The sequence below is a fragment of the Anomaloglossus baeobatrachus genome, chromosome 2 (assembly GCF_048569485.1).
Source record: "Anomaloglossus baeobatrachus isolate aAnoBae1 chromosome 2, aAnoBae1.hap1, whole genome shotgun sequence".
In the NCBI taxonomy this organism is placed as follows: Eukaryota; Metazoa; Chordata; class Amphibia; order Anura; family Aromobatidae; genus Anomaloglossus; species Anomaloglossus baeobatrachus.
Window position 1 is genome coordinate 701,675,952 of NC_134354.1, and position 22,292 is coordinate 701,698,243.

The 22,292-nt window shown below is 42.6% G+C and overlaps 1 protein-coding gene across 1 annotated transcript; it reads left to right on the top strand.

Moving 5' to 3' along the window:
* The first annotated feature begins 1,324 nt into the window (after positions 1-1,324).
* On the top strand, positions 1,325-12,068 carry ARL11 (ARF like GTPase 11). The gene is made up of 2 exons (XM_075334563.1): positions 1,325-1,461; positions 11,269-12,068. Exon 2 carries the CDS (start codon positions 11,278-11,280, stop codon positions 11,809-11,811), a length of 534 nt encoding a protein of 177 aa, XP_075190678.1. The 5' UTR covers positions 1,325-1,461; positions 11,269-11,277; the 3' UTR covers positions 11,812-12,068.
* Positions 12,069-22,292: the final 10,224 nt, after the last annotated feature.

Consider the following 22,292-nt stretch of genomic DNA (forward strand, 5'->3'; position numbering starts at 1 on the left):
TAATGCTAACTAGTGAACCACGTCTTTAAGTCTCCTCATACTGGCATGCCACTCTCCACAAGGAGAAACCTTACCACTTATAGTGAGGGGGAAAAAAAAACAGAAAAAAAAGTTATGTCTCAGAATTTTTTTTTACTATGAAGCATGCTTTAGTCAGCAAAAATAGTACAATAATGATAAAAATTGCTTGATCCAGAAGGCCCAACATAGGCCGGTCTTTAAAGGAAATCGGTTATTAGATTTTCCCACCTAATCTGAGAGCAGAATAATGTAGGAGCAGAGGTGGATTCCAGCCATGTGTCACTTACTGGGCTGCTTGCTGTAAATTTTTATTAACAGGAGATTATCACTGGGTTAGTAATGTGGGTGTCTGATAGACCCCTCCCTATTATTAACCCCTGAACTTGATGTCAGCTGACAATTCACAGCTGACATCAACCCCCAAAAATATTACCTTGATCACCACTGCCCCAGGGCAATCAGTAAGAGCCACGGGGAAAATCAAGAATTGGCAAATCTAATGGGATGTGCCACCTCTGGGGCGGCTGCAGGCTGCTATTTTTAGGCTTGGAAGTGCCAAATAACCATGGGCCTTTCCAGCCTGGTAATACTAGCCCGCAGCTGTCAGCTTTTTCTTTGGCTGGTTATTAAAAATGGGGGGGACCCCAACTTTTTTTTCCAACTATTTAATTTTTTACTTTTCAGCAGTGACCTGGGAGTTAGAGATGTATTCAGGCATCTTCTCTATGACTATTTCTGGCTTCCCCTGCCCTCTAGCTGGGTCTGCTGGAAAAATGTTCTGGTTTTCCTTAGACTTCCATTATACCTATTACCCGAATCAAGCGATGCCGAGCGTCCAACGCTCTTAATTCAAGTAATGAACACTTGAGCACTTTAGTACTTGCTCATCACTATTGTTGATGATTTAAGTATAAGAAAACAATTGCTATGTGATTCCTCAAAATTTAGTCACAATGTAACACTGTTTCTTTACGAAAGGCTGAAATACTAGTTCTCAACCATGAAAATACCTTTCATCGGTGGTCAAAAAAAGTGTCAAAAATACAATTATGACCAAAGAAAAGGATAAATTGACTTGACTACGGCTACTTAGCTACCTTGACTGACAAACCAACAAGGATATACCTGTCACCTGCAACCTAGAGACTGTTTGACTTTCCAAGTAGTGTAACTTTGTTTGAAAAACCTGTTTGGAGAAGTCTGACACACGAGTCTCTCATGCTATGACACAATATGTAAATCTTGTAGCTAGTGACATGGTATTACTGGATGAGGAGGAGACTGCAGTTCCGGAGTGGAGCAGAATTGCTTCTCCTACAAGTTACAGAACTTCTTCTTTGTGATGAGAAGCAAATGCTCAGTCCTGAAGATTGACTGAAATAATGAGAAGACGCAAGATGTTTCTCCTTTGCCAGTAAACAATCAGGCACTGGAATTACGGTAAGCCATTATCTTTGGTATATTTAGGATCCTCATTGTGTATTTAGATGTTGTGTAGCCTTAACCACTGGTGTCTGAAGTTCTACGATCAGCATTGTCCATATTTACTATATATTGAGTTTGTTCTGTGACTACAAGATTCAACACCTTAAGGCCGGGTCATACTAGTGAAAAATCGTCACAGTTTCACCTTGAAACCTTCAACGATTTTCATCCATATTGTCATTTGTGTCCCATCTGAGGTTTTTTTATGTTTGTATTGTCATCCTTGTGTCGGTTTTTATTATGCTCATGTGGCACTTGTTTTTATACATCAACATTTTAAAATGTACATGATCAAATTTGTTCCACTTGCGTTTTGCACGGGCGAGTGTAATGCGATAAAACATTGGATTGCTCTCACTTTAGTGTAAAACTATGGGTCAATGTCCATCTACAATTGATTTCTCATGCCATAGCAGAATGCGGAATGGATCGCAGCATGCTACGTTTGGCAGCTATTCTCGGCTTACGCACCCCCATACAAGTCTATGGGAGAGTGTGAAACATCACACTGCACGCACATGTCATCCGAGTGCAGTGTAATATACGAAGAGAGAGGCCGGGAAGTAGATGGGGAGAAAGTGCTCCCTCCCTCTTCTCCACACCTGTGATGCGATTGCAAGATCGCATCACAGTTGCATGACCCATGGATCACATTTGCAGCAGAGGGTCATCATTAGCATATCACTTCCGATGCACTCGCATCTTAGGTTAATAATGGCAATGTATTCACAAAAATCGGATGCTACACAAATGATCTGTGTGGGATCTGCTTTTTTTTGCGCACCCATAAACTTGTATAGGCAATTCTCATCTGATACTCGGGGTGAGAATAGTGAAAGTTACTATCTGAACAGCACTATTGAATTATATTGTTAAGTGTACTGTCCGAATTTTACTCATAGATCACACATCTGTATAATACACTCGTCTGAACAAGCCCTAGAGGTGCATATACAGTGTACAATTTTTGGGAACGATTATCCTTGGAAAGCTCTTTTCCCAATAATCCTTCAGTGTGAACAGACCTAACAAACAAACAAACAAAATGCTCATTCATTGGAAAAGATGATCTTTTCCTTGATTAAAAACTTCATCATTCTCGACAACACATTGCCCTGTGTAAAGAGGTCATGTGCTGCTGATAATAGTGGCAACCTATGGGCACTGAATGATCTATAACTGTTTATTCTGTACCCATTGGAAGCACCATCTGGCTGTCTAAACAGGCCATTAAATGACCATTTAACGCTACTGTCCAGCTTTATCTATCATGAGTATGTAACTTTTTGTTGGAAACCAAATGCCTCAAGAAAAGAACAATCTAGATCTGATGAATTGTTACTTGTAAAGGCCCCGTCACATGCAGCGATATCGCTAGCGATATCGCTAGCAAGCGTACCCGCCCCCGTTGTTTGTGCGCCACGGGCAAATCGCTGCACAGACTTACCTGCCTAGCAACGTTGCTGTGGCCGGCGAACCGCCTCCTTTCTAAGGGGGCGGTTCGTGTGGCATCACAGCGGCGTCACTAAGCGGCCGCCCAATAGAAGCGGAGGGGCGGAGATGAGCGGCCGTAACATCCCGCCCACCTCCTTTCTTCCTCATTGCCAGCGGCCGCAGGTAAGCTGTAGTTCGCCGTTCCCGTGGTGTCACACGTAGCAATGTGTGCTGCCTCGGGAACAACGAACAACCTGCGACCTCAACAATCAATGATTTTTTTAAAATGAACGACTTGTCAACGATGGACGATTTGGTGAGTATTTTCCATCGTTAACGGTCGCTCGTTGGTGTCACACACAACGACGTCGCTAACGATGCCGGATGTGCGTCATGGAATCCGTGACCCCGGTGATATATCGTTAGATACGTCGTTGCGTGTAACGGGGCCTTAAGTATCCTCCACTCTATAATCACTGTTGCAGTAGTCAAAATAACATTTTTTTGGTCACGCAGACCCCTGTTATTGTGTGCGACCTTGTTTTAGTTTATTAGGAATGAATGGGAGGTCACTGTGAAAGTGCATTCAATATTAGTAAGAAATTAGTAAGAAATTGCATACTACACATTTACTCAATCATTATGAAAGCCTCTCCCTGCTCAATGTCATCATATCACTCCTTGTGTCTGCAGGCCCCTATATATATTAGATTAAAGTTGGCTAAGTATACGGGTTTTGAGCGGACTAACCATCTAACGTGTATGGAGACCTCCCAACTATTCTGGAAACGTGATGCCAGGACTTTTCAAATCTCCAGAGAAGATGATGCAGTGATCAAGTTGGTTAAATTTAGAGGGTTTGTCTACTGTTAAGACAACCCCTTCTCAATCACCATTTTTGCCCCGATAAAATGACTGCGTTTATCCTCACATCCCGTATCAGCACCATTCCAGGGGTTTCAGCACTTGTTCTCGTTAAGTTGTTATGTCATGCAAGCCCATGCTAAATCAGCGTTTGCTTCACTATCACCGCTGTTGGATTAATCAAACATAAAGAGAAGGTCAGAGCTGCGGCTGGTGGCTTCCTCTTAAAGGGGTTGTCTGACATAACAAAAATTTTTGAGTTTAAGCTAATCTGTGCTGTATTGTCATATAAAACACCCCTACATTGTTATTTTTTGTTTTCTAACTTTTGTTCCTCTTGAATTATCCCTTTATTCTCTGCAGCTCCTTGTTTACATTCAGCTCCAGCAAACTGACCACTTCCTGTGCAAAACCTCAGTCAGAGCTGGCACCGCCCGACCAGTGTCCAGCCTCGCCCTCTGCCCGCCCCCTGCACACACAGTCCGTCAGTATATTCTGCCCCAGCACTGACCTGTTATCACTACAGCATTGCAAATAACAGCCCCACATCAGGCTCTGCACCCCCCACCACATCAGGCTCTGCACCGCATACACATATCAGGCTCTGCACCGCACACACACATCAGGCTCTGCACCGCACACACACATCAGGCTCTGCACCGCATACACATATCAGGCTCTGCACCGCACACACACATCAGGCTCTGCACCGCACACACACATCAGGCTCTGCACCGCATACACACATCAGGCTCTGCACCGCATACACACATCAGGCTCTGCACCGCATACACACATCAGGCTCTGCACCGCATACACACATCGGGCTCTGCACCGCATACACACATCGGGCTCTGCACCGCATACACACATCAGGCTCTGCACCACATACACACATCGGGCTCTGCACCACATACACACATCAGGCTCTGCACCGCATACACATCGGGCTCTGCACTGCACACACACATCAGGCTCTGCACCGCATACACACATCGGGCTCTGCACCGCATATACATCGGGCTCTGCACCGCATACACACATCAGGCTCTGCAGTGCATACACACATCAGGCTCTGCAGTGCATACACACATCGGGCTCTGCACTGCACGCACACACGGCGCTCTGCACCGACCCCCCCTACCCTCATAGGGAACACATGTAGGGAGTACATACTCACCCGTCCTCGGTCCCCACCGCTCCTGCACGTTCGCGCGCTGTCTGTGCTCTGGACATATCAGCACAGTAGTGACGTCACCGCTGTGCTGAAGAGAGCACAGACAGCCGGGCAGTGATGAGAAGCGCAACGCTCCTTCTCACCAGCGCTTTCAAATATACTGGCATCTGTGATCTGTGATGCCGGTATATTTGAATGTGTGATCCTGAGCAGGGGCCCGGTGCTGGCGCTGACACCACGGCAGCCGCCGCAAGGCCCCGCCCCCAGGTTACGGGTCCTACAGAAGTGCAGGGGGAGGTTGTGGCCAGAGTATGGGGTGCGGGGGAATGTGTGGGAGGGTGCAGGGAAGGGGCGGGGACTCCACGCACAGTACCCGCCCAGCAGGGCGGCGACATGCTGTTTCCAGATTTGCATGCCAACATGGCCCTGCCCATGTTGACATGAAATGACCGGAAGCAGCAAAATCGTGGCAGGAGCGGTCACATGACCACTCTGAGCCAGGGGAGAGGGGCTGACAGCAGGGCAGGTAAGTGCTCTCTATCTACTTACCTGCCCCAATGTAGCCTAATAGGGTAATAATGAAAAAAACTCAAAATAAGCGGGATAACCCCTTTAATGTCTAATACGTTTGAAAGCGGGGAGAGTGAAGCCAACGGGAAGAGTGAAGCGGCCACTGATTGCCTGCAGGGATCGCATGACGTAACACTGGTACGCGATCATGAGAAAGTGAATGCTGACACCACACGAACGGCGCTGGCCCCGATGGAAAGTATATGTTTTATTATTTTAAAAAGTAGAAACATTCAGATTGAGAAGAAGTTGTCCGAGAAGGGGACAGCTCCTTAAATGTTTTAAGTCTTGAGAAATATCTAACTGTGATTGTTAGTGGCAAAAATAATACACCTCTTGAAATACAAAGTATATATACAAAGAAGATAAGATTCCTATGGACAGATTATATAGGTACTCCATTTTTGAGTATTGATAGAACAAATAAGTGATGGGTTAACCTCAAAACTTGTCAGACGTAATAGTAAGATAGAAAGCTGTCAGTTAAACTAGTGACCAAAATAGTGTTCACAATATTTGCCTCCATAGCCTCAAGGACTGAACAAAGAACACTAATATAAGCCAGTATCATCCCTGTCAACAGAATCATGGCTGAAAAACAAAGGAGCAAATACCAAACAAGGCCAAGGCTTCACAGTGACATGTGTCGCTTGACCCATAAATAACATTATTGCCCTGCAACATTGTATCTACTGATCCTTTGGTGTTGCATTGCTCCCTGCGTTATATTTTCTGTCACTAGTTGCAAATCGCAGATGACTCGTCACTTGCCATAGACTTCAACGCAAGTCATAAGTGACTGCAACTTACTTTTGAGTTACCTGACTTATTCAGAGGAAATTGCACAAATTGTACGGTCTATTATCTCTGGTTAGCTTTGAGAAGATGCAAAATTTGGGGCTAAAATAACTTGTGTGAGTAAAAATGATTTTTTATTTTCTCTGGTCAACGTTTTAAAATTCGGTGAAGCACCTGGAGGTTCAAGTTGCCCACCACACATCTAGATAAATACCTTGAGGGGTCTAGTTTCCAAAATGGGGTCACTTGTAGGGAGTTTCTACTATTTAGGCACATCTGGGGTTCTCCAAACATGACAGTGCATCCATTATCTATTCCAGATAATTTTGTGCTCTAAAATTCAAATGGCGCTCCTTCCTTTCCGAACCTTGTTGTGCACCCAAACAGTATATTTCAACCATAAATGGTGTCCGGTATCTATTCTTTTTCACTCCAAAAGTCAAATGTTGCTCCTTCCCTTCCGAGTCCTGTTCCGAGTCCCTTGGCCTTTTTGTTCCAGCAGAAACATGTCTCTAAAATTGTCGCAAGTCAACAACTCGCAGACCAAATGCCCGACTTATCTGAGAATTGCTGTCATATATTGCTGTGTGGCCCCAACCTAAAATAGACAAAAGGATGAAAAACAGGTCAAATGAGACAGAAAGTGCTAAACCACAGAACACAAAAGAGATGAGTAGTTAGATAGACTCAAATGTGACAGATGCCATCAATCTAAGTGATTAAAGAACTTACAAAAACTTGGAGAATGCTAGGGACTTAGTATATTCATGAATGCGACAAGTCAGAAGTAACAAGCCACAGATAGCATTAGAATTGAGAAAACCGCAGCCCAGGTAGTACGGAGGCCAAAGGGCAAACACCGAATCCCTTCTACTCCAGTTTAAACTGTTGATATCAAATATGGCATCTAATAACAACGTGGGCAAAACAAGTTAATAAGTTAATCCATCTGCCACAGCCAAGTGATGGCAATCTGTTTTACAGCATAATATAACCGCCGCCCCATACACATAATGCTGCGATCATACATAGATCTCAGTAACAAGTCCTGAGCCATGTTACCGGTTGGCACACTCCTGCTGACATGAGTCATCTTTGTCGATTATCAAAACCTGGAAATAAAGTGCCAGTGAGTACTAGGCTACACCTGAAAACATTCCCAACTGATAAAGAAAATTGTCATCATCCCACTCTGCCTACAAAGGATCGGCATGTCGTTATATTTAACCCATTCAGCCTCTAGTCAAAAACTATTGTTTTTTTAATGATATGGTCACAAGTGCAACCATTTGTGTTGCCCCGATGTAGCTAAAATAAATAAAAATGCCTTTTTAAGAATAGCTTTCATCAAAAATATCACCTTTTTCTGTATACATCTCATTTGCGGAGCTATGCGTTCCCATGGTTACAGACTACAAATAAAATCCTGCACGTAGTTTGTTCCTGTACTCATGTGTTACTGTCATACATCTACCCTCGTTAAATTACAGTGCCTACAAGTAGTATTCAACCCCCTGCAGATTTAGCAGGTTTGATAAGATGCAAATAAGTTAGAGCCTGAAAACTTCAAACAAGAGCAGGAATTATTAACAGATGCATAAATCTTACAAACCAACAAGTTATGTTGCTCAGTTAAATTTTAATACATTTTCAACATAAAAGTGTGGGTCAATTATTATTCAACCCCTAGGTTTAATATTTTGTGGAATAACCCTTGTTTGCAATTACAGCTAATAATTGTCTTTTATAAGACCTGATCAGGCCGGCACAGGTCTCTGGAGTTATCTTGGCCCACTCCTCCATGCAGATCTTCTCCAAGTTATCTAGGTTCTTTGGGTGTCTCATGTGGACTTTAATCTTGAGCTCCTTCCACAAGTTTTCAATTGGGTTAAGGTCAGGAGACTGACTAGGCCACTGCAACACCTTGAATTTTTCCCTCTTGAACCAGGCCTTGGTTTTCTTGGCTGTGTGCTTTGGGTCGTTGTCTTGTTGGAAGATGAAATGACGACCCATCTTAAGATCCTTGATGGAGGAGCGGAGGTTCTTGGCCAAAATCTCCAGGTAGGCCGTGCTATCCATCTTCCCATGGATGCGGACCAGATGGCCAGGCCCCTCGGCTGAGAAACAGCCCCACAGCATGATGCTGCCACCACCATGCTTGACTGTAGGGATGGTATTCTTGGGGTCGTATGCAGTGCCATCCAGTCTCCAAACGTCACGTGTGTGGTTGGCACCAAAGATCTCGATCTTGGTCTCATCAGACCAGAGAACCTTGAACCAGTCTGTCTCAGAGTCCTCCAAGTGATCATGAGCAAACTGTAGACGAGCCTTGACATGATGTTTTGAAAGTAAAGGTACCTTACAGGCTCGTCTGGAACGGAGACCATTGCGGTGGAGTACGTTACTTATGGTATTGACTGAAACCAATGTCCCCACTGCCATGAGATCTTCCCGGAGCTCCTTCCTTGTTGTCCTTGGGTTAGCCTTGACTCTTCGGACAAGCCTGGCCTCGGCACGGGTGGAAACTTTCAAAGGCTGTCCAGGCCATCTAAGGCTAACAGTAGTTCCATAAGCCTTCCACTTCCGGATGATGCTCCCAACAGTGGAGACAGGAAGGCCCAACTCCTTGGAAAGGGTTTTGTACCCCTTGCCAGCCTTGGGACCCTCCACGATCTTGTCTCTGATGGCCTTGGAATGCTCCTTTGTCTTTCCCATGTTGACCCAGTATGTGTGCTGTTCACAAGTTTGGGGAGGGTCTTAATTAGTCAGAAAGGGCTGGAAAAAGAGATAATTAATCCAAACATGTGAAGCTCATTGTTCTTTGTGCCTGAAATACTTCTTAATACTTTAGGGGAACCAAACAGAATTCTTGTGGTTTGAGGGGTTGAATAATAAATGACCCCCTGAATAAACTTTTCACAATTTAAAAAAAAAAAAATAAAAAAAGAAATAACATTCTTTTTTGCTGCAGTGCATTTCACACTTCCAGGCTGATCTACAGTCCAAATGTCACAATGCCAAGATAATTCCGAATGTGTAAACCTGCTAAATCTGCAGGGGGTTGAATACTACTTGTAGGCACTGTATATATGTACATGCGCGCTAATATATATATATATATATATATATATATATATATATATATATATATGGTATACACTGTATATAAAAACAATTTTCAGAGCAGCACTTAAAAATAACTTAGGTGCAAAATCCTTCACAACAGTATCCTACCGCCCCTTCAATATTTCCAAAAAATCAGAAGGCAGCACTCCACTTCTCTTTCAAATAAAATCTTCTTTAATGGCCCATATCACAGGACATTTTGATCAACGCCTGACCTTTTTCCAACAGTTGGAAAAAGGTCAGCCTTTGACCGAAACGTCCTGTGGTATGGGCCATTAAAGAAGATTTTATTTGAAAGAGAAGTGGAGTGCTGCCTTCTGATTTTTTGGAAATATATATATATATATATATATATATATATATATATATATATATATATATATATATATATTTGGCCATTCAAGCTCAAGTGGAGCGACCCATATTAGGCAGTCAATGTAATTTCTCAGCCTGAACTATTAAAGTGAAGCTATCATACAAATTGATTCTCATCATTAATTAGTTAATTACAGCTTTGGTAACTCACTGCAATCACTATGGGAATGTCACAGTTATCTCTCTGTTGTTAGTGACAGGTGCTGGGCCAGAGTCTCTTTTCTTTGAGACTCTGCACATTAAATGTATTCGTTCTCATTTGGCTAGGAGAGGGTTAATATCTGAATTCCTTTTCAGCAAGCATGTATTCACCTCCTCAGGTGTTTCTGTTTTGGGATCACTCCCAGTCCCTACATATACCCTCTGCTCCCAGCAGAGGGCGTTGGTTATTCTCATTCAGTTGTAAGCTTGGCCTGGAGGTAAATGTAGCTTGAGAAGGCCTCTCTGCTACTTGCTGTGTGACTGCAGCAGTCTGTGGTGTGCTTATTGTACAGTATGGCCGTTTCCCAGTTGTCTGTTTACTTCCACCTTTTATGTTGTTTTCCCCTGTGCACGTTTAGGCGCTACTTTGTGTGTGATTGCCGTGTGTACGAGTTGTTGTTTTCCCCTGTCTATGTGTAGTTGTGGGCTTTGTGTTTACGGTCCAGGCTCACCCCTTGTGAAGAGGTGGGGGAGGGAAGTTACATCAGGGCTTGGACAGGAGTTAGGGTCACGTTGGCGACTCAGACCTCGCTACCATCTAGCATACCTCTAAGCTGAGGGACAGTGCAGAATCCCCAGTCTGAGCATCAGCCAAGCTGTTCGGTCCTGTCATCTGGTCCCCATGACGGAAGTTGCGACTGCCTGTATGTCTCCAATACAGAAAGTACTAAGAGGGAATTTAATAATAAAGGCCCTCATACCCATTAGGTTAACATCAGCCAAACCCATCAATATTTTTATTAACCTCCTGACTTCCCCCAATATCATCTGGATGCATAAGGATTGACTGATGTTCCTTTTTTCTTGGCAAGGTAAGCCACTGTGATCACATAGGGAACAAAAGAGAGCTCAACAGAGTTATCACTCCTGTGTATGGAGGAGTTGGAAGATATAGTTGTGGAACCATCGTTAAGTCAACTGCTACCTATTTTGTATGGTGCCCATCCATAAGAGTTGACCATATAAAGAACTGAACATGTAACACTGGGACGGCTCAGATTTTCCAATGCTAGACTTGTTTTTTGTTAGCTTCTCTCCATCCTTGCTAATAGTAGCAGGATGTCACAAGAGGAAAACCCTCTTTATGAATATCCTTTTGCTCAATGATGATATATGGAAAAATGGTTTCCTTCATGATGCAACTTCATTAACACATACCATGTACAATAAGATTATTTTCATGTAGATCATTCTATTATCTTTTTTTTTTGTTGCAGAACATCATCATGGGAGCACAAAATTCTAAACCCGTGCACAAGAAGCAGTCCAGGGTGGTCATGTTGGGTCTTGACTTTTCTGGAAAATCAACCATTCTATATAAACTGAAAATGAATCAAACAGTAGAGACTTTTCCAACTGTTGGATTTAACGTGGAATCCCTAGAAATGGCCAAGAATGTTTTTGTAACAATGTGGGATGTGGGAGGCCAGGACAAACTTCGATCCAACTGGAAAGAATACCTGGAAGAAACGGATGCCCTCATCTTTGTGGTAGACAGTACTGATAAATTCAGGATACAGGATGCTACAGCAGAGCTACTGTCTATATTGAACAATAAAAACATGGCTGGAGTTCCATTCCTAATTTTGGCCAATAAACAGGATGTACCTGAGGCCCTGTCCACCAACGAACTTGTGAATGTTCTAAAACTGGAAAATTATGATGATAGAGCATGGGAAATACAAGGATGCAGTGCGTACACTGGAGAAGGATTGCCTGAGATGGTGAATGCAGTGTTGCGTCTACTAAAGAGGACATAAGACCCTTATATTAATATTTTAGGTTTTCGGTCCTTAATCTTAATTCAAAATGAACTACACTAGAACCCTTCCAAAGACCACCTCTTTGAGAAGACCAACCCTATATCTAGATTTCCTGTGACAGATTTCAGCACCATCATATGCTGGCTATATTCTTTGAGAGAACCCCCCTCCTAGAAGCCCATATTTCATTAAAATTTTTGGTTGGTTTCCTTCAGAGGTTTCACTTTTCGTGCATTGTTTATGTTAGGGTGAACTCTTAATCAGAGATCACTAGTTGTCTACTGCCTAGCCTAATTGGTGTGGATCGAGTGCATGCTTGAAAAATGAGATCAGACACAGTCGGATATTCATCTTTCCTCGACAGACGTCAGCCCATGCTCTGCCTTTATTACAACTGAGCTTGCTCTGATATAACCTTGCAAAGGGGCATGTCCGGATGTGTTCATTGGTCAGTAGGTCAAACAATGTGTTAGTCCATGAGCTGATTGGTGGGCGTCATTGTAGGTGGGTCTATGACATCATTGGATGGATCCATGGTGATGGTGATGAGAGGGACGTCATCTGGTGCATCCATGCTGATGGTTTGGTCTGTGATGTCTTCCAGCTTGACCAGGGGTCTTCCCTTATATGGTATCTACTTACACCTGGACATTCCTTGCATTCCAGGCAAGGTGTGGAGAAACAGGCAATAGCAGCCATCTTTATATCCGTGTCATGTATATGATCTGAAACCTGAATTACGTAAGGCAAATCGACATATTTCCCACAATCCCTTGTCAAGAAGTTAATTAAGTATTTCATCTTATGGCTCTCCTCAACAGTCCCCCCTAAATACTTTATTAACCTTCTGACCCTACCATGGTCCTCTAACACATCAGCTCTAATGCTTTAACTGCAACCTTTTTTCATTTTTCTATCCGCTATACAAGCAATACTAAGCCTTTGCCCCTGCTGGTACAGACTGCTGATCAGAGAGTTGATCACATCCCGCACACACAGTTCACAGAGGCACAGGTAACTAGAACAGATTTATTTAATGCTGAAGAGCTTACTCAGAATTGGAGATTAATCGATTAGAAAGAGTAAGGCAATTGTAAGAATAAGCTTCTTACTGTTATGCTGCAGCTTTTAGCATTACTGTTTCTGAAAGGCTGATTCTCAGTCAATATCCGAGTGCTGTCCACGTTTTCGAGACTTTTCTACCCGAATACACCTGATTGTATCACAACACTAATGGATCTCTTCTTGTCTCGGGTCTATAATCTACCACCAGGAGGCCTTTAACAAGATTTCCCTTACACATGAATCCGATTACCTTCAGTAAAGGCCCCGTCACACTAAGCAACATCGCTAGCAACATCGCTGCTAATGAACAACTTTTGTGACGTTGCTAGCGATGTTGCTGTGTGTGACATCCAGCAACAACCTGGCCCCTGCTGTGAGGTCGTTGGTTGTTGCTGAATGTCCTGGGCCATTTTTTAGTTGTTGCTGTCCTGCTGTGAAGCACAGATCGCTGTGTGTGACAGCGAGACAGCAACAACTAAATGTGCAGGCAGCAGGAGCCGGCTTCTGCGGAGGCTGGTAACCAATGTAAACATCGGGTAACCAAGAAGCCCTGTCCTTGGTTACCCGATATTTACCTTTGTTACCAGCCTCCGCCTCTCTCACTGTCAGTGCCGGCTCCTGCTCTGTGCACATGTAGCTGCAGGACACATTGGGTTAATTAACCCGATGTGTGCTGTAGCTAGGAGAGCAGGGAGCCAGCGCTAAGCAGTGTGCGCTGCTCCCTGCTCTGTGCACATTTAGCTGCAGGACACATCGGGTAATTAACCCGATGTGTGCTGTAAGTAGGAGAGCAAGGAGCCAGCGCTAAGCGGTGTGCGCTGCTCCCTGCTATGTGCACATGTAGCTGCAGCACACATCGGGTAATTAACCCGATGTGTGCTGTAACTAGGAGAGCAGGGAGCCAGCGCTCAGTGTGCGCTGCTTCCTGTTCTCTGCACGTGTAGCTTCGTGCACTGGTAACCAAGGTAAATATCGGGTTGGTTACCCGATATTTACCTTAGTTACCAAGCGCAGCATCTTCCACGCGGCGCTGGGGGCTGGTCACTGGTTGCTGGTGAGCTCACCAGCAACTCGTGTAGCGACGCTCCAGCGATCCCTGCCAGGTCAGGTTGCTAGTGGGATCGCTGGAGTGTCGCAATGTGACATCTCACCAACAACCTCCTAGCAACTTACCAGCGATCCCTATCGTTGTTGGGATCGCTGGTAAGTTGCTTAGTGTGACTGGACCTTAACACAGAGTAGCACTTTTACGGCTTCAAATACCAACAAATAAAACAATACCAGTTACCTATAAGTGTATATTATCCTTAAGTCACTTAAACCCTTAAAATAATTGATTGGTTCAGGTCAGATAATGTTTTTCCCACCATGAGCCCTTATTTGTATAATGTTCCTGTACCCATTGTTCCCTTATGGTTATTTCCCATGTATCATCCCAATCTAGAAATTCTCCATAAGGTTCTATGTGAGATAATCCAGCACTATGTGTGTTGTGACCCTCATTCTGCTGGTACAATGGACTCTTTACAGTGGTTGTTGTCTCCAGATGGGTTTTCCCTCAAGCTTCATGGAAGTTGCTGTGGTTGGGATAAGCTGGATCGGTCCACCTAATTCTGACTCAGGGATCATTCTGACTTGTCTTTTTAGGATCACCCAGTCTCCTGGCTGGAGACCACGTGCTCCTGACACTGATTTAGGATCTGGAATTGGATGATACACATGTTTAACACACTATATAGGCAGTCGTATACGGCTCGTACATCACTGGTCAGGATATCACACTGTATCTAAAGTATCTAAGAAATATAATCACATTGTAGGTGCTAAACCAAAAATATCTTATATAAAGATCTAATTATTAAGAAAAAGGAAAATTTGATACATGATTTGCCAGCGTCCACCATTATCTTGTGGATCGTTACATGTTTATGTTATAATCATTAAAATTCCAAACAACATACACCCATGTGACTATAGACACAATAAGATATTCCAATACAGGAGGGGGCAGGGATTGGGGCAATAGCCCTAAACTCTCCCTACCTCGCAGCGGAGGTCGGCACCCTATAAGGCGAATTGGTGCCCCCGCTCACCGATGGCTCACCCTTCCTATCCCTACACTGCTAATGCTAATACATGCTGCTAATGTCAGTGAGGGAATATAGAAACCGTGAGATACCGGGGATAAAGAGGCGTCAATATGCAATTATATATATCCAATTCATTCCCAAAAATTAAATATTCACACTCTGTATTTTACATAGCTGTTTGGTAGCTTAAATCAATATGATACAGCAAAATTGAAGGACCAAACCCTAAAATAAATTAAATATCTCACATGTATAACATGTACCCACTGTATCAATATAATAATAATAAGGCCAGGTGAAGTCATGAGGAGATCTCGTCCAATCACAGACTCTCCACTGTACAATTCACACTCAGGCTAATAAAATAAACGCATATTTATCAGCCACTTAGCATGAAAGAAGCGCAACGTGTTTCTCCCCTCTTCACAGTGGCAGACAGGGGTTCATCAGGAGCATACCCAGGTACTGTAAGATCTCTATAATGACCTGTGCTATAGAATATGTACTTTTTACCACTTTTTAGGAACTCCATCTTTACATACCACCAGCACCATGAGTTTTTCAGCAGTAATATTTTCCATACTGGATATGTTTCAGAGCAGGCCTGAAAAGAAATTCACACAACACGCACAAAACTCATATAAACCTACTCATGGTAGATGTATATGACTAATCTGCAATCACCGGAGCAGTAGAGCGGATGAGGGGGGTGTTTCTACGAGGTCTTTACAGTTTTTCTACCTTAATAGACACACGTCTTACAAGACTGGAGGTGTCTGGCCACCTGGGTACTGAAGCAGTGGTGCCGCCCAGATCTTGTCCATCCCAACACCTTTGTCACATGGGTTACCTGGGCCATTATTGAGTAGAGCGCTCATGGCAGAGAAAGCTTACCGCCCTTTATCCACAGACCTTCCTCAGTCACTGGCTCCCTGCGTCTCACACTCCGTTCCTTGCTGATTCGCTTGTTCCTGTAAGGATTTAAGAACACAAGGAGTGACCAATATCACGGACGACGTGACAGGCGCCACCGAGGTACTGGTCTGCTTTGTATAAGGACTTTCAACCCTAGGCCCATTCACTGCTTCTTTGTTGTGCACCTGTGCGAGCATCTCCTCCGGCTGCTGCCTATATCCACATTTTGACTATCTTACCCCCCTCCGCTCTACAAACCACAGTGATCACAAATCTTCATCTCATTCTCCTATTCCAATGAGAGAGGAGTGGTTTGATTTTTAATACCTCATGTTGCGTAACCTCAGCATATCCAGTGCAGAATCAACCAGCATCTTGGTATCTGGATCCATCTACGGAAAAACTCAAAATCTGCATTAGCAATGGCCTCATCTGAGACATGTTCAAAACCTGACAATTCTTGTTACAGCAGAGCAATCATGAGATATATGTATGTCTGCTGTATCCTCCTTACAGATAAAAATATAAAGACAACTTAATAGAAAAACTCAATCGATGAACAAATTAAAACCTTAAATAATATGTGTGATTTTCCACACCATATTTCCCCCCCTTTTTGAATATTATCCAAAACATAATTAGATTCAAAAAGTGTGTGGCCCCGGAGCTCTACATTTAGGCATGAAAGTCACATTGTATAGATTGTACCTAACCGGGAACACCAGAAATATTGTTTTTATCTGTAACTTAATAATGGAAAACCCTTTCAATGGCTTTTATAACCTTTGCTTGGACCACAGAAATCTGCATTGCAATCATTCTTTCTATAAAAAGAAAGCAGATTATTCAATACATTAAATATAAAACACAGAATTCCATAAATAATCCACATTCCTTAAATCAAATTATTGTAATTATTAATAAATGATTATTATGATTATTATTATTATTATTATTATTATTAATAACTATAATAATAACAACGTAGCACAACCTCTGGATATTGGATGTAGAGGTGTTCATATTTGAAACATTGAGGAGATTATCAGCATCTCTGTGATACTGTCCTATAACTTGAAGGGATAAAAGAATCTAGAACAAATAAACTGGCCATGTGGAAAAACAAAATGTTGATTTGCCATAGAAAAATTATCTAACAGACCTCTATGCTTGAAAAGCTATCAATGAATCTAAACATGTCCACAGTTAACTTTTATTTCTTTGGGATAAAATTAGTAAAATAAAACTATTGTCAATGACCTTTTTCCAATATAATTTGCAATGAATTAAATGCAGGAAGCCCCCTTTTTTTTTTTTTTTTTCTTTTGGGCTGCTCTTACAATAGATTCCAAGGGGAGACAAAAAAACCCCTGTTCCACAAGTTTTTAAGATTGCTCCTCCCCCCAAAACCAGATGGAAAGAGGCTTCTTCAGCTGCAGGAGACTAGTCAAATTTCCCTTCTTCTGTTGATTTATTTGTTTATTTTTATTTTTTAAAACATGCAACTCTCAGGATAAATCTATCAATCCATAACAGAAATATTTATTATTTACTTCTTTATCATGACCTCTACTGCAAAGGTACGTTATTTAAAGGTTTTTTTTTCTAATTTTATTGCTTACTAATTAATAAGATATTGCTCCTTGTGACTGTCCTGACTCAATCCAACCTGCACACTGGATCTATATTAAGTGTCTTCCACAACCACCCAATCATTCAATATTCCATCTTTTAGTGCTATAAACATTTACTAACACTTCATGTTATTCAGTGGCTGCAGTTTTGTCAGCTCCACTGAGGCCTGTAGAAAATGGCCCCACAGCACGTGACTTCCTTCTTTGTTGGGATTGCATCATCATCTGGGGGGAGGGGAAGGTAAACTTTTTTTTTTTTTCAACTATTTCCCCCTATATTCCATAGTCTGGATTTTATACATACACACCACACATACATTTATATATATATATATATATATATATATATATATATATCATATACACACATTCAGATATCTACAGTCCTGGTCCAACTACAGTTAAAACCACTCATGTTTCTGTCTAAGTATATAGTACTCCATCCAATCCATTGCTCAAACATTTACAGAGCACATGGTCTTCTTCACACAAACCCCTGACTCACTTTGTTTTCTTTGTCTCAATCATGCTGTAGCCATGTGCTTCGTCCACCATTTTAAAATCTTACCTAAAATGTCTGCCTCCATGACTAGCACATGGTTTATCACAGGATTGCGGCCTAGAGTCCCCACATCCCAACAAAGTCCACTTTCATCCGGATCTTTCCGGCACAACTAGACACCGCTTCATCAATTTTTCCATCTTTCTCTCAAGATAAACAACACCAAACAAGCAATCTTTCTCTATGCATACCAGATAAAAACAGACAAACAAAAAGACGGGGGAGATGACAAATAACTGAAACACCAAAGAAAACCTGCAGTTTGCAGCACAAACTTCCAAATCCTTCCTTATACTGCCACGTGGTCCCTGTCTGATTTCTGCATTCCGTAATATACAAAAAAATACCTAGTATCACCCCTGACTACAAGGTGTCTATACCGGCCGATTCGCCTCTCTTGGAGGACTTACAACTAGCCTAATAAAAAACCACCTAGTATCACCCCTGACTACAAGGTGTCTATACCGGCCGATTCGCTTCTCTTGGAGGACTTACAACTAGCCTAATAAAAAACCACCCAGTATCACCCCTGACTACAAGGTGTCTATACCGGCCGATTCGCCTCTCTTGGAGGACTTACAACTAGCCTAATAAAAAACCACCTAGTATCACCCCTGACTACAAGGTGTCTATACCGGCCGATTCGCCTCTCTTGGAGGACTTACAACTAGCCTAATAAAAAACCACCTAGTATCACCCCTGACTACAAGGTGTCTATACCGGCCGATTCGCCTCTCTTGGAGGACTTATAACTAGCCTAATAAAAAAACCCACCTAGTATCACCCCTGACTACAAGGTGTCTATACCGGCCGATTCGCCTCTCTTGGAGGACTTACAACTAGCCTAATAAAAAACCACCTAGTATCACCCCTGCTTGCGCTAAGCCCCAATGGTATCCGTACCAGCCATTTCACGTCCAGCATTAGGCCCCAAGACTACCACGTACCAGCCACAATGCGCAACTTAAACGCTATGCCCCAATGGTTTCCGTACCAGCCATTCCACGCTACACTGCGCTAGGCGCCAAGATTACCACGTAACAGCAGTCCCACGTATTTCCTCACAGAGCCATAAACTGTACCACAGGCGACAACCGTATACTATACCACAGACAATATCCTTTACCATATCAACAAATTTGAGAGCCCGTGAAAAACACGTGCCTAACCTGACCAATTAAAACCTGCCCTATATCTCTAGGTCTTGTACCAAACCGTATTAACTACTTAATTTTCCACTAGAACCACAAACCATATCACAGGCGACAACTAACAGAACTCATAAACCCACATGCTCTCTTAACTACCAGTCAATCTCTCCTCAAGACAAATACAGAAGAGGCAGCAGGCAACTGAATATGTGACGGTTCTTCCGAGATTAATATGGCCAATAGCCGTGAGACCCGTCTGCCCGTCAACAGATACCCCAACAAACCGGACACAGTCAGGCAATCAGTGCCACATACCCCACCGAGACCACGGGAAGACTACAGATTATGAAAAATCAGCAGACTTACCATACTCTCGTTAGGAAGTGATCAGTTTCCTGGGGTGTCCAGCACGTCATGCCATTCCAGTTGCCGGTTCATCAGGATTTCAGGTGTCTCCGTCTATTGGCCCCACGTTGGGCACCAATAATGTTAGGGTGAACTCTTAATCAGAGATCACTAGTTGCCTACTGCATAGCCTAATTGGTGTGGATCGAGTGCATGCTTGAAAAATGAGATCAGACACAGTCGGATATTCATCTTTCCTCGACAGAAGTCAGCCCATGCTCTGCCTTTATTACAACTGAGCTTGCTCTGATATAACCTTGCAAAGGGGCATGTCCGGATGTGTTCATTGGTCAGTAGGTCGAACAATGTGTTAATCCATGAGCTGATTGGTGGGCGTCATTGTAGGCGGGTCTATGACATCATTGGATGGATCCATGGTGATGGTGAAGAGAGGGACGTCATCTGGTGCATCCATGCTGATGGTTTGGTCTGTGATGTCTTCCAGCTTGACCAGGGGTCTTCCCTTATATGGTATCTTCTTACACCTGGACATTCCTTGCATTCCAGGCAAGATGTGGAGAAACAGGCAATAGCAGCCATCTTTATATCCGTGTCATGTATATGATCTGAAACCTGAATTACGTAAGGCAAATCGACATATTTCCCACAATCCCTTGTCAAGAAGTTAATTAAGTATTTCATCTTATGGCTCTCCTCAACATTTATACGTCAGGTTTTTTCTTTTCTTTTTTTTTTTTATTTCAATATCTGTTATCAAATAATGAAAACATTTATGTTTTTTTATTTACATCAGCATGTCATTGCTCTAATCTTTGCTAAATATATTTTGGGTGACTCAGTTACGACCAGTGCTCTGTTTGCCCCATTTGCAATTGGGAGTTACTGTTAATAAATAGTTACTCTCTCTTCGTGTATGGTAACTAACAATGGCATAATGTGGCATCATGCCCGCATTTAGGATGCCACCATGCGTGTCCCTATACTCTATGGGAGGTGCAAGAACAATTAACTGAACCTATGCATCTGTTCACATAAGTCATTTTTATGCAACTGAGTTTAACTTTGCATATATAGCCTCCTCTCTACTGCTAAAAGGGGTGAACAGAGGGATTAGACCAATGGATAGGCCATTAATTATGTATAGTGTCCACTCCATAAGACAAAAAAAATCCATTAAAATTAAGATAATATATTTTAGCACATGGATGTGTTTCCTCTGCCGCCCCTTTGAACTATGAATTGTACACACTGTACAGTTACAAATGCAAGAAGGTATTCAGGTGCCATTGGATGAACACTCAAAGATCCCGGTCATTAGGGCCACCAAACACATTAGACTAATACTGGCTGAACCCAATCAAATTATGGGGTTTGTATGACAGTCTAATGAATGAGTGAATCGGGTGAGTAATGAGTGAATCAGGTGAGTAATAAGTGAATCAGATAAGTAATGAGTGAATCGGGGGAGCAATGAGTGATTTGGGGGAGTAATGAGTGAATCAGCTAAATAATGAGTGAATCAGATGAGTAATGAGTGAATCGGGTGAGTACTGAATGAACCGGATGAGTAATGAGGAAATGGAGTGAGTAATGAGTGAATTGGGTGAGTAATGAGTGAATTGTGTGTGTAATGAGGGCATCAGATGAGTAATGAGTGAATCAAGTGAGTAATGAGTGAATCAAGTGAGTAATGAGTGAATTGGGTGAGTAATGAGTGAATTGGGTGAGTAATGAGTGAATTGAGTGAGTAATGAGTGAATCCAATGAGTAATGAGTAAATCGAATGAGTAATGAGTGAATCAGGTGAGTAATGAGTAAATCAGGTGAGAAATAAGTGAATCAGGTGAGTAATCAGTAAATCGAGTGTGTAATGAGGGAATCAGATGAGTAATGAGTGAATCAAGTGAGTAATGAGTTAATCGGGTGAGTAATGAATGAATCGGGTGAGTAATGAGGAAATGGAGTGAGTAATGAGTAAATCGAATGAGTAATGAGTGAATCAGGTGAGTAATGAGTGAATCAGGTGAGAAATAAGTGAATCAGGTGAGTAATGAGTAAATCGAGTGTGTAATGAGGGAATCAGATGAGTAATGAGTGAATCAAGTGAGTAATGAGTTAATCGGGTGAGTAATGAATGAATCGGGTGAGTAATGAGGAAATGGAGTGAGTAATGAGTAAATCGAATGAGTAATGAGTGAATCAGGTGAGTAATGAGTGAATCAGGTGAGAAGTGAGTGAATCAGGTGAGTAATGAGTAAATCGAGTGTGTAATGAGGGAATCAGATGAGTAATAAGGGAATCAAGTGAGTAATGAGTGAATCGAGTGAGTAATGGGTGAATTGAGTGTGCAATGATGGAATCGAGTGAGTAATGAGTGAATCGAGTGAGTAATGGGTGAATTGAGTGTGCAATGAGGGAATCGAGTGAGTAATGAGTGAATCGGGTGAGTAATGAGTGAATCGAGTGAGTAATGAGTGAATCGGGTGAGTAATGAGTGAATTGGGTGAGTAATGAGTGAATCGGGTGAGTAATGAGTGAATCGGGTGAGTAATGAGTGAATCGGGTGAGTAATGAATGAGTCGGGTGAGTAATGAATGAGTCGGGTGAGTAATTGGTGAATTGGGTGAGTAAGGAGTGAATCGGGATATATAGCTTTTGGCTCAACGATCAGCCAAAGCATCGTATGAGGGGGGGT